General features: G+C 42.0%; 1 protein-coding gene across 1 annotated transcript in view; it reads left to right on the plus strand.

Moving 5' to 3' along the window:
• The window catches only part of LOC146813625 (vomeronasal type-2 receptor 116-like), a 315,464-nt gene extending 303,472 nt beyond the window's left edge, over nucleotides 1-11,992 (plus strand). Inside the window, exons 5-6 of the mRNA XM_085609476.1 lie at nucleotides 6,101-6,224; nucleotides 11,088-11,992. Coding sequence (XP_085465602.1) covers nucleotides 6,101-6,224; nucleotides 11,088-11,992 — 1,029 coding nt within the window. The remainder of the gene's footprint in view (nucleotides 1-6,100; nucleotides 6,225-11,087) is intronic.
• The last annotated feature ends 2,268 nt before the right edge of the window (nucleotides 11,993-14,260 follow it).

Raw genomic sequence — 14,260 nt, forward strand, 5'->3', positions numbered from 1 at the left:
TTCACTAAGGCTTCAACTTCAGTATCAACCCCAGGCCACCAGAATGATTCCCGAACTCTTCTTTTTGACATTCCCTGACCTGGATGACCTTCATGAATTATCTCAAGAATATGTTTCCTTATGTCTCTAGGAGGCACAATTTGCCATCTCCTCATAATGTTTCCATTGCATAGACTCAATTCTTCCCTGACCTTAAAAAATTCCATTAAATCTGAATCCTTGTTATCCTCAAAACTCCAACCTTCAACAATCCTAGATTCCACTTTTTTCAATACTGAATCGCTTTCCATGGCCTTGCTCCATTCTTCAGATGACAAAGCAAGGACTCCTGTGTTCCCACAAATTTCACTATTTATATCACCACAAATGTCATTACAATCTTCATCCAAAGGCATGCTTGATAAACAATTGGCAATCACATTTTTATTTCCCTTAACGTACTCGCCTTCATAATTAAATTCCATAACAGATAGTCACCATCTAGAAATTCTTGGAGTTATACTTCCTTCCAATCCCTTTCCGCCTTTGAAGATATGCAATAATGGCTTATGATCAGTACGCATTCTGAAAAGAAGACCCCATAGATAAAACTTGAAGTGGCACATTCCCCAACAACACGCTAAGACTTCCCTCTCAATTACTGAATAAGACCTTTCCGCCCCCTGTAATCTTCTTGAGGCAAAGCCAATGATTCTTTCTTCACTACCAACCATCTGTGACAACACTGCCCCAATGCCAACTAGCATCAGTGGTTAAGAATGTTCTCCCACCGACTTCAAAGCGTCCTAATGTGGGTGCTTCAGATATCCTTTTTCTATGAGTTCAAAACCTTCTTTACATTTCTTAGACCATTCGAATGGAACATTGTTTTTCATAATTTCCCTCAAGGGCTGAACAATCTCAGTAAAACTATTTACATATTTTGAGCAATACTCTGCAAGTCCTAAGAATTATCTAAGTTCATCCTTATTTGTTGGTTCGGGTGCCATTGTAATTGCTTTAATAATACTTTTTTTTGGTCTTATGCCCTCTGAACTTACTTCATGTCCTAAATAATCAACTTTGGTCTTCCACAATTGACATTTTTCTCTTTTTATACTAAAATTATATTTCCTCCAGTCTTATCATTTCCTCTTCAAATAACTTGTCATGCTCAAAATAATCATTTCCAGCTATTAAGATGTCATCCTGGAAACACCAAACCTTCCTCATGTCACCAAAAATGTTCATTTTCATTGCTCTCTGAAAGACGGCTGAAGCCGATGCCAAACCAAATGGCATCCTGTTGTATCTAAATGCACCAAGAGGCATAGCAAAGGAAGTTCAATGTCTCGATGACTCATGCAATTTAGTCTGATGATACGCAGCTAACATATCTAGAACACTAAAAACGCCTCCACAACCCATGGTCGATAGCATTTCAGATATGTTAGGCAACGGTTCCCTATCCACCCAAATGTTTTTATTGAGATGGCGCAAGTCAATACAGAGACTTTTCTTTTGGGGCAATCACGATCGGAGCCAACCACTCGGAGGCTTCAATCGGCTCAATTATCCCTTGCTTCAGTAGATTATCAATCTTTTGACGCAGAGGCTCTAACATCAGATTAGGTACATTTCTTATTTTATGGACAACAGGTTTTGCATTTTCTTTCAAAATAATCTTATGTGAAAATCCTCTTAGTAGTTCTAACCTTGAAATAAAGACATTAGGACATTTTTCAAACAATTTGTTATCATCACATATATCTTTGTCGCACAGAGATAGGTACCACTAACCTTCTAAGCCGGATACAGCAGGAACGATGGCGATGCCAAGTAACCCCTTCCCCTAGATGGCAATACCTGTGAGTAATACATGACACTGCAAGGATAAGGCCACCCTCGGGTAAAGGGAAAAAAGGGGACAAAAGAACCAATAACACTGCAGCTGGTAGGCAAAGATAAGGGATGTCGTCAGATGCTGTGGACCTCACTTTCCTGCACTCCACCCCATCCGCCCTGTAAGCGAAACACACAACACACATAAGATTTCTCTTCCCTAAACGTAGTACCCACAGAAACCCCTTATGTGTGTAGTACTTACTTAACAGTTCACTGCATCTATCCTATGTTATTACAGGCACATAAGAGATAAAATAAAGAAACAGTCTTGAATGCATACATAGTCCACTTGGACTAGAGGTACTTATCTGCCAGTCGACAGTTTTCTAGTATTGTGAGTCCTTCGATCCACCTGGTTGCTCTGCTTCTCCTGGCAGTCTCCAGGATAGAGTGTTCCAGGCGCTCTCCCAAAACGATGGAGCGTACCAACGCTTAAGGGGCAGGTTTTTGAGAGAGCAAGTGAGATAGCGCTGCCTCGCGCTTCCTTTATCGTTTTGTAAGGGCACGTTCAAAGGAACCATGAGCCCAGCGCTTCCGCGTGTGCCAGAGCGGAAAGCCGGTAAGGAAATATCCAAAATAACTAAGGTGCTTCCGTCGCGCTTAAGGCTGGGTCGGCGTTAAGTACAAACACGGCTTCACTGCCACGGGGCCGCTAAGGAGAGTAGCGTCGCCCGAGAGGAGCGCAGGGGACTCTACTCAATCCTGGCACCTCCCTCGAAGCTCCTGGGTCACGCACGTAGGCACGCGCGGAACCCGGAAGGGAGCAGGAGGGGAAGGTTGGATGAGCTCCGAGGCGGGAGGCGTATGAGACGCCAGAACAGATCAGCAGTGAATCTTGTACCCCGCATGGGGAGTACAGGAAGACAGCCATCCCAAGGTCGACGCTGCCAGGAATCCAGGACACGATGGGTTGTACACGCTGCCAGGTATTCATGTCCTTCTCTGTATGCGAGAAGCAGCAAGTGACAAGCCCCGAGCCTTGCTAGGGCGGGGCTTAAGTACTCCAGTCAGGTGCTCAGTGCTGCTAAGCCTAGGGATTGTGGGAGAGGTAGTTCCCTGTGTACCATTCATACGGGGTTGTGTATTCCTAGTCTGCGTGCCTGCCTTCTTCTAGCCATGACAGTACCCTCTCCCAACGTCCGTCATCTCGACGGACCACCGGGTGTAGTGGGGTAATGTGTGTGAAAAAGCCTCAAGAGCCTGGGACAACGTAAATTGGCTTTGGGTTCCCATGACCTGTCCTCCGGACTGTAGCCCTTCCAGTCTACCAGATAGTGCACTTTACCCCGAAAGTGCTTTGAATCCAAGATACTCTTGACTTCATACTCCTCCTCCCCATCGATCTCAATAACTCGTGGTTTGACAGGTAAGCGGGTGCCCTGAAGGCAAGGTCTCAAAAGGGACACATGGAACACGGGGTGAATGCACCAAGCAGAAGGAAGCGTGAGTTTCATTGCAACTGGATTCACCACCTTCTCTATGGGATATGGTCCTACGAATTTAGGCTGCAGCCTGTTGTTTCCCCTGAATTTAAGGTGTTTAGTATTAATGCACACTCGGTCTCCTGTTTTATACAAGGGCTCAGGGGTTCTCTTTTTATCTGCCCGCTGTTTGTCATGTGTTTGAGCCTCTGCTAGGTGTGTTTTGGCAGTGTTTAGGACTGTTTTGATGTGTGCATGATGTTCTTGAACAGACGGGAGTTTGGACGACACCGGATGTTCAAAGGGTAACATATTGGGATGAAAACCATGGAGACAGTAGAAGGGGGAACATACCAACGAAGCATGATCTGTGTTGTTGTAGGCAAACTCTGCCGTCCACAAGAGCGTGCTCCATTCGTTTTCCTGTGCCAACGTGAAGCATCTGAGGTATTGCTCTAACATCTGGTTTAATCTTTCTGTTTTGCCATCCGTTTGCGGGTGGTAACTTGTAGAGCGCCTGGCATCTATCTTCATGATCTCACAGAGTGCCTTCCAGAACCTAGAAGTGAACTGGGTCCCTCTGTCTGTAATGATGACGGACGGGACGCCATGTAGTCTGATGATGTGTTGTAAGAAGGCAGAGGCCAATTCCGCAGATGTAGGCAGTTTGTTCAGTGCTACGAAATGTCCCATCTTCGTTAGATGGTCTACCACCACCAAAATGGTATCGTATCCGGAGCTAGGAGGCATTTCAACTATAAAGTCCATAGATACTGTGTGCCAGGGTGCCGGTGGTGTGGGTATTGGTCTGAGTAACCCGTGGGGTTTCTGGTGCAGAGCTTTAGATTGGGTACATATCGAACATTCTGCTACGTATTTTTCCATGTCTTGTCGGAGCGTTTCCCACCAAAAGTATCGGTTCATAGTCTGTAGCGTTTTTCGTATTCCCATGTGACCACCCAATGGGGTATCGTGAATCTAGTGTAGGACTGCCATCAGGGGGCACACTAACAGTGCACCTCTTTTTAGACGGTGCACTCTCAGTGCACCTCCTGGGGACTTCTTTGCCTCTGAGCCCACCTCTGTAATATGCCGCGGGCGCACAGGCAAAGGGATTCCCTCATTTGCATGCAGCACGCCCCCATGAGAATAAGGGAATACCCCCTGAAGATAGCGCTGATGCTTTATGTGCACCAGCGCTTTCAGTATTACAGAAGGGACCGAGGGCCCTGGGGCACGCAAAGCGTGTGCAAATGGCTGTTGTGCTCCCAAGGCAGTTTATGGAATATGGCCTTAGGCGTAAATCCATCAAACCTAATCTACATTGCCTCAGCGGTGAATTTTGACTATGCTATTTAGAAATTCAAATTGCAAAAATACAAAAACAAGTATCATCTCAATAAAGAAATACACACATGATAAACAGTACCACTGGGGCGTACAAACAGAGGCCAGACTCTGAGCTCTGCTTCTCCCATTGTGCTGGAAGAAGTTGTGAGCAGGACACAAGCAACAAACGTCTTGTTTGTCATTGTGTGTCTCTGAGTGTGTTTGTTTATTGTGACCATTCAATGTGAAATGATGTGTTTTAAAGTATGTATAAAGTAGTGTTAATACACAATATGAGTTTTTATATTATTCTTTAAAAATGTACATCTTAGTAATTTTCTGTTTGTGCATCTGTTTGTAGCTCTAACATGTTATTTGTCTCAGTGGTTGCAATGTATAGAGTTATATGGCCTTTTTCCGCACTTTTTTTCTGATTACTATTAATGTTTATAATGCAGTTTACATAGATGTCTATATGCATATTCAATTATATGACTATTTCTTATTAACTTTATTTTATTTTATTTCATTACATATGTACAATATGATGTATATTGACGTATAGATTGTCTAATATGATAAGACCGCTGTTTTCTTTTCTTCTTAGTTCTTTAGGAGTTGGGCTTTATGCGGACAGTGTTATTCCCTGCCTGCATTAGTTAAAGTGTGATTCAATTCCAGTATCCATGTGTGCTCATGTAAAGTGTATGACTTACTCCATGGCTTTGCTGGTGTAGATTTAAGCTTCTTTTTACTGTAGTATTACTGTAGTCCATGGAGTAGATGCGGGTGTTACTTTTGTGAGTTACAAAAGGCTTATCTTTTTTCACTTGTGCTTATTCATGTTCCTGACCTTGCCTCTCGTTTATTCCTCATTGTACATTATATTCTCATGTTCCAATTACTCTTCCTTGGCACTCCTATATTTGCACCTATGTACTATGTATGGAGTATGTGTGTGGAGCGCCTCCCAGCCGCCAATAGTAGAAGCACACGACCCTCGAACTGCCCTCTCACTCACAAATCAGTGTATGAACAAGTGAGATGGCACCTGAGTGGTTGCACCAATGAGTACAATACCTACTCCTGCCGCCTACCATCCCCACAATTACATTTCACAAGGCTTAAACATATGTCAGCTTTGTTTTTTAATTGTTTTTAATTGTTTGGACTGTAGTGCAGTCTGCCATGCTACATGCAGTGATAATAAACTGGTACAAATAAAAAATATGATTATATATTATAACACCAAAAAAGAGAAGTCTGGCTATATGGGGGATACAACTAGCATAGCACCAGCCCATGGTAGACCATGGGGCTACATACTTTCTTGGCTGAAAAAATAAGTTCAAATTGAAATAAGGGCCAGTGGTGAAAGATGGCTTTCAGACTGGCTTCTAGCAGCCACTGCACAAATTAAGTATTGCACAAGTAATGCTTCTTCTTTGCTCTCTTGTTCCTCACAGACTCCCCGCTCTGTCTGCAGTGAGAGCTGCCTTCCTGGGTACCGCAAGGTGCCAATAAAAGAAAAGTCCATTTGCTGCTATTACTGTGCGCTATGTGCAGAAGGAGAGTTTTCAAATAGGACTGGTGAGTGAAACATTCAAACTCTTAAGCCTTAAATACATATCCAACACTAGGGGGAACTCATATTTAAGGTCCAGAAGGTGAGCAGTGCCTTCCATAACTTAACACTTGCTAGGATAGGAAATAAGGGTGTTTATTTGGTATGCGATCTGCTACTCCCACCACCACCATTCTGTTATCAACATGTACAATACCACATTACATCTTTCATCTTCCACAGAAGCAGGATAATGATATCAGCGATCTTTCCTAATCCATCCACAGAGTCACACTTAGAAACATTACAACTTCACCACCATGCAAGACACAAACTAAAAATATGCACAGTTGTATGATGACTATTGAATAAGACCTTCAGCAATCAGCTGTTCAAAGGACATTGACCTTTCACCCACAGTCTGTGACCTGCTTCCTCTCTCTGCTCCCTTCTGATGGGGGGAGTGTGATGTACCAGGGTGGGTGATGTGGTGTGCATCACCTGAGGGTATGTCCCGAATAACAGGACTAAGGGAAACACCTTCACACAAGGGCCTACCTTAAATGCCTTGTGGAAAGTGTGATAGAAGCTTGTACTACTCTCTTGTGACATGGCCAACATTATCCTAATTAAATGAGTGTGAGAGAAGAGGTACTTCCACTTCATCGTGTCATCCCTCCTAACCTGGAAGACAACAATAAATCCACTGATCTGAGCGCAGTCATAGGACCACACCTTGTGCACTTACTGAGGCCAAAATCATGCAACCGATGCCATCAAGTGAGCCTGATGTATCTAGGATAGCATCCCATTACTTCTCAGAACAGAGAGCACGGAAGCTTCCTCGCAGTAGACACCTGGACATTGTTCAAACCACCTTTGTAGAAGAGAACATTTGGTGTTATGGCATTCAGAGAGGATTCACATTAATTCCATCCACCCCACCTCATTTCATTAATAGTATGGTTCTCAATGCAAAGTGGTGAGTCATCAATTGCAGTATAAATAATGCCCAATCAAAATTGGTGAAGAAATGATCAGATACAGACTGAACCCTTATCCCATGCAGGTCCCTGTCATCAATGGAAGCAGAGTGTAATGATACTCAGAGAGACCAAGGGTAGAACAGAGTGGAGCCATCAGTGGCGGCTGCTCTCGGAAGCAGCAGTGGGGCGGGGAGGGGCAAAGAGAGGGAGAAGATGCAGACTGAACCCTTATCCCACGCAGGTCCCTGTCATGGATGGAAGCAGAGTGTAATGATACTCAGACAGACCAATGACAGAAGAGAGTGGAGCCAAAGTCTTTCTATGTATCTGTAGGGATATAAATGTATATCTATGGAGGGATGTAATATTTAAGGATTGTTATTACGAGATCCTGACAGATAGCGAAGTGATCCTATCAAGAATTATTACAGTGCATTTCTCCCTCTAGGATTTGTCAGAGGCTGTACCCAACACTAAAATCCTTCACTACTCATATATACAAGGATAAAAATAAAAGATGGATAAAGGACAATACAAAAGCGAAAGAGCACACCACCCCCTGCTGTTGTGACAACAGTTCCATGTTAAAATATCAATGTTAAAAATATAGATGAAAAAAACTATCGATGTAAAAATATCGATAACAAAAATACCGACTCCCTATACATAAACAGGTAAGTACAATAATATCAACACAAAAATATCGATGTAAAAAAATAGAAGCAAAAAATATCGACTTAAAAAAATTACATAAATTAAATAAAATTATTTAAATAATATCAATATTATTACCAAAATAAATTACATGTAATATATATTTTAACTAATTATAAAAAATAAACTTAATTTAATAAATATAAGTATAAGAACAAAATAATGTGTACATATACATATATTTACTTAAATACATGTTATTAACAATTCTCTTTATTTAATTTATAAACATTTTAAATTATATAAAAATATAATATACACATATTTAAATAATTTAAAATTAAATAAAATATTCTATATTTAATTAACACATTAAACTATTAAAAAAGTATAAAACATACATTTAATAACAAAATAAACACAATAGTAGTGAAAACGTTGGATAGCGGAGATGTTCAAATTACTATTCCCACTCCTGTGAGTGCAACAGTAGGGAAAGCGCTGAATAGCGGAGGGGTAAAAATTACTATTCCCACTCCAAAAAGTGCAACACTAGGGAAGGTGCTGGATCCCACAACAATAAAAAACAAAAACATCAACATTTTTATTAAATTTAATTTCCAATATTAACAGAATTAATATATACATTTAAATATATTATTATTAATAAAGATAATAAAAATCATTAATTACACATTCATTAACACTATAATATCCACAACACCCACCTAAAATTAATTACACAATTACAATTAATAATTACTATTAATTTAAAAATATTTAATAATTAATCAATAAAAACCTTAATTACTTACCACCCTCCACACCATTTACACATGTAAACACCACAACACACACCTAAAATGTATTAAACAATTAACATAATTAATTATTAATTGATGAATTGATATTAATTAACAACTAATTATTAAACAGTTATTAATTAACCAATTAACACATTAATTATTCAATACATTTTATATAATTAAATTACTTTCCACCCCATTCCCCTATAAACCCACAACCCGCTACGGAACTAAAAACGCTAAATTAAAAAAATATATATATATATTAACTGCTATAAATAATTATTTAAATCTATATAATTAACTTACTTCCCACCCTATTCCCCTATAAACCCACAACCCACTACGTAATTAAAAATACTAAATTAAACTTAAATAAATTAATCACTAGTAACATTAAAAAACATAAAATAAAATTGCAAACAATTCTCATTAAAAACACTAAAATACATAACATTATTAATAATTTAATATTATTGTCAATTATATTTTTGTAAACGATGTTTAAGACGTCCATATTTTTTAAATCAATATTACTTACCTGTCAGTGATATACTTGTCAAAGATATTTTTGTTGTCAATATTTCTTCCCCACGATATTTTACGGGCAATATTTATGTCTCTTGATATTTCTCCGTCGATATTCCTGCTCTGAACCGTGCCAACAGCCTAGTATGTGGCATTTACTTTCTCTTTCATATGCTAAGGAGTGTATGATGTGGCTTGTAAGCATGCCTCCATTCCTAAAGGGGGCGATCAAGTAAGCAGTGTACTTGTCTCTTCATCACTTCATCACTTCATTAGTAGGACAGCCCCACACTTGCATTCCTACTTCTGAATTGTACAAGCTCTATCGACAGAAGCAAATCTTCCCAAATACATAAGCATCACCAGAATAGGAATATTATTGTATATGGCAAGATAAAGATACAACATAATTTAGGTCTACAAGGTAAAAATACCAGAATAACTCCTTAAACCCTCATGTCAAGTCAACGTGTTTCAGCTCCCTTGTGTAAAAGATAGGCGTCAAGGGCATTCACCAGGACTCATGGGATAGTACATCCTGCTTACAATTAGGGTGACCCTAATACCAAAATTGCTCTCGGTCACCAGCCCTGTTGAGGCTTGGCCGATTGCAGGCCACTTGGAGACACTGGTTAGCGGGCGCCTCGAAGTTTCACCTCAGTCTCTGGTGGGCCTGAACGTTAAGAAATACTTCAGGCATTATAACAAATCCCTCATCAGCCACCTGATTAGTGATATCACGTAAACCTTCAAAATTATTACTAGGCTGGGTATAAAATGAGACCATTTTAGGGCTTCAAACTATGTCAGTAGCAATAATGTTTGAAGTGAATACTTCAGGATCTGTCACATCAATGGGGTGCCGTGGTAACCTGCCATCTGGGAATGTTCTGGGTACTTTTAAGTCAGTCATCACTTTCTGGCCTATTTGTCTTCAACATTTTACCCAGGTTAACTGAGCCTGTGATGGATCAGACTGGTTACCAGCAATTGGAGACTTTGATTCTTTGCCCTTTATTCGTATATGTCTTATTCAGTTTCATTGAAATTTCCATCACAAAGTACATGTAATAATGTCTATTGTGTGTCCTCAGATAACCAGCTGTTTTGTTAACGGATTTACCACTGAGGCTGATTGTACAGAGAGCATCATGTGATGAATGGATGAATCAGTCATCTCAGGCTGAGGGATGTTATCTTAGTGCCCAGAGGCAGGTCCAAGCTGCTCTGGGAGGGAGGCACACTTCATTAACTGGAACTTTGATTGGGGGGGTTCTCATTTCCACTTCTTAATGACACTTTGATTGCCGTCTTTTATTAAATGACCAGACTCCAGTGTGCCATTTTAACCAGCTCTCAGACTCTGGGATTCTACTGTTTGGAAAGGAATCTTAGAGCCGTGTGAGTAAAGATCCTGCATTAAAGGGGAGAGGATCTCAAATGTTGAATAACGAAGCTCCCTCCACCCTTATCAATTTTTTGGGTGGTTGGAGAGAGACATATTTTACCCAGAATGGGATAATAAAGAGTCAAGTTGCATTTTTCTATTAAGTGCACAAATTCACTGGGTGATCCAGGCAAATTTACAATAAATGTCTTTGTGCTCCTCCAGCAGTTCACCAACAATCTTCCTCCGACCCCTGGTACCAGTTCTACCAGGAGCAGCGTTACTGCCAGTTTCCTGTCTGGGTTTGCAGGGTGGGAGGTCTGATCATCACATGATTGCATTTGAACAGCACCAGCCTGAATCAGACACTGATCCTTCTACCTAAAGATGTCAACAATGATCACTTTATTGTTCACAATGAAACATTCTCAAAATAATGTGGGAATATGCTTTATTACATTATCAAACGTCTATTTGTAACAGCTTGAAAGAGTGGAAATGGCTGATATCCTTTTTACTTTCTTGCAGACATGGAGAGCTGCCTGCAGTGCCCCGAGGACCAGTGGCCGAATGACAGGAAGGATGGGTGCCTCCTGAAGGTCGTTGACTTCCTCTCATACAGCGATAGCCTAGGTGTGACTTTGGCCACTGTGGCCATTATCTTCTCCGTGGTCACTGCTGGAGCGCTGGGAATCTTTATCAGACACCGGGACACCCCAATAGTGAAGGCCAATAACCGGGATCTCAGCTACACACTCCTTGTCTCGCTAATTTGGGCCTTTCTCTGCTCTCTCTTATTTATTGGGCAACCCGCAACATTCACCTGTCTGATCCAACAGGCTGCATTTGGGATTATTTTTGCTGTTGCTGTGTCTTGTGTTTTAGCAAAAACCATCACTGTAGTGATTGCCTTTAATGCCACCAGGCCTGGCAGTAAATTGAGTCGATGGCTGGGATCCCGGATGTCTGGCTCTGTTGTCCTCTTGTGCACACTGGGAGAAGTGGCAATCTGTGTCTCTTGGCTGCTCACCTCTCCACCTCACCCTGGCACTGACATGCACTCTGAGACTGGCAAGAAGATCCTGCTGTGTGACATGGGCTCGGTCACTGCCTTCTACACTGTGATTGGCTACATGGCCCTCTTGGCCTTTGCCAGCTTCACTGTGGCTTTCCTAGCCAGGAACCTCCCAGATAAATTCAACGAAGCCAAGTTCATCACATTCAGCATGCTGGTGTTCTGCAGCGTCTGGGTCTCCTTCATCCCGGCTTATGTCAGCACGAAGGGCAGGTACATGGTGGCTGTGGAGGTCTTCGCCATCTTGACTTCTAGCGCTGGACTGCTGGGCTGTATATTCATTCCCAAATGTTACATCATTCTGTTCAGGCCAAATATTAACACCAGAGAACGTTTGACTTTATGTGCCCATTTGTAGTTTTACACCGTAAGTTTAAAACTCACTCGTAATTAAATATTAACATTTTGCATTTTCTTGGAGGGTGTTGGGGAGCAGAACATTGAGTCGAACACTTTCCAATCCTTTTGTACAGCCATTGGGCTCTCTGCAGGAAAGCATTCAAAATGTATTATTGTTTGATTAATAAAAATCATTACAATAGTTAACATACAACAATAAAACATGTATCAAAAAATAAATACAGCTCTTAGTCCATTAGTAGCATCACGTTTAAATAGTAAGTAATAAGGCGTTATGATATTTAACGATAAAATTGTAAAGGTGTTTATTGAGGGCAGCCAATAGGGATGGTTTTGAGTCCCTGCTGATACAGCTCAATGAGTAGCCAGTTTTGGTTGGTTGTGTTATATTTCGTATAGAGGCCATTATATAAGCATGGTTTGATGCCCTAATATAGGCATCATTTTTCACCTACATTAGTTCCCTATTCTCCACAATAACGGGCGCTGAGGGCTTAACCTTATCTAGCCTGTGGTTTGGGTACAGAAGGAGTCCTCCTATACCATCTTCGATGTGCTCATCCAGTATGATTAAATATTTATTAGAGTTCTAGGAAACCAGGCAGGGTCTAGAATTCACCTGCATAAAAAATCTTTGTAAATGGTTCATCCCATACTTCATCTTCATACCCAACAATTGCTAACAAGACACAAGGGACAAAGGGACTTGGGGGCATATTATCAAGCACAGCGTTAAAATTATTGCCACTTTAGCGGCAGAAAACTGCCGCTAAAGCAGCGATAATGGGCTTGATAATAGGCCGCAGAGAATTCCCATAGAAGCCCATGTTGACACCAGAACATGGGCTTCTATGGGAATTCTCAAGGGCATATTATCAAGCCCATTATCGCTGATTTAGCGGCAGTTTTCTGCAGCTAAAGCGGCGATAATTTTAACGCCGTTTCTTGATAATATGCCCCTCTATACTTTCCTGCATAAATACAGGACCTCTTGCTATCAGTAGTTAGAGGGAACCGAGACTTCCAGGCCGACACACTGACCAGAGACGCTGAGACTCCTGTATGCAGTCGCTCCAGCTAACAGTGGTCTAACCATCCCTTGCGGGGTGTCCAACTCGAGACCAGGACAAGGTCCCACACTCTCATTATTCAGGTAATGGGGTTTGACTAAATCCTAGCAGGATTCTTGGCTCCTTTAGCTTTTTCGCACCTACTCACATGCTAGGTACAGTTAGGTACATAAAGACAGGCATCGTAGGAATATGTGCTTTATTTTATAAATGGCTATTGCAAAATGGTAGAACTGTACTATTCCTTTGTATTCACTGTACTGTTGATCATATATCTCTGCTACTGTTTGACATTTGTTGCAGCAAATATATTTTACACTAGCAGAACAACGGTACAATAAATTCTTATTGTAAACACGCTCAACAGTTTCTTCGGTGTAACTCTCTGAGACCAAATGAGCAAGCACGAGTGACTGGGCGCAAAGTAGTACATTGTTTCCACGAGTCTGAGGAATCAGGGATGTTGTGTTCTTAGGCAGGTTGCTCCCCATGCCGCAACAGCACCACCTGTTGTGCCCCTGCTCCAGCTCGCTGCCGCTGCTCTGACGCCGAGTTCGAGGCCCTCCACCACCCGCAGGCTACCACCTGCGCCTCTTCCCTGGTGGTCAGTGGTAGCCCGTAGGATTTTTACTTGTATCTGCACTGTATTTTGTTTTATTGTTTTCTGCTTGTTCTGTTAACTTGCACTGTATCTGGTAATGTGTTCTTGTGATCGTTTATTCTTTCCCCTTCTCCTGTGCCTTTTTTGCCTTCTGTTTCCCTTCGCTAATCCCCCCTCCTGTTTTCCGGTGGCTGTAGCCCCGACCCCCGCTCGCCCATTCGTCAGCTCACCCCACCAGCTGCTCTTCCCTCCCACCTCCCCTTCTTATGGCGACTACGCAACGGTTGCACCTAAGGCAAGCCCGTCTGCGCCTGTCCACACCTGGACCGCGCCTAGTGCCAGAACCCCAGGCCCCCACGAATGCCACGACGCCCAACTCCGCTACGATGTCAGCACCCTTCATGCACTCAACACTGGATGAGAACACACCTGCTTCCAGGCCACCCCAAAGCGCACCAAAGGACCCTTCTCCTGCCGGAACTGCAGCTTCACCAGCACCAGAGCCGCCAATACACCAACCAGGACTGGACTCAACCACCTCCACTGCATACTCCTGAACACCTGCTCCACACGCGAACACGCCGTCGAACTCTGG

Source organism: Triturus cristatus, chromosome 6 (genome assembly GCF_964204655.1).
Source record: "Triturus cristatus chromosome 6, aTriCri1.1, whole genome shotgun sequence".
Lineage (NCBI taxonomy): Eukaryota > Metazoa > Chordata > Amphibia > Caudata > Salamandridae > Triturus > Triturus cristatus.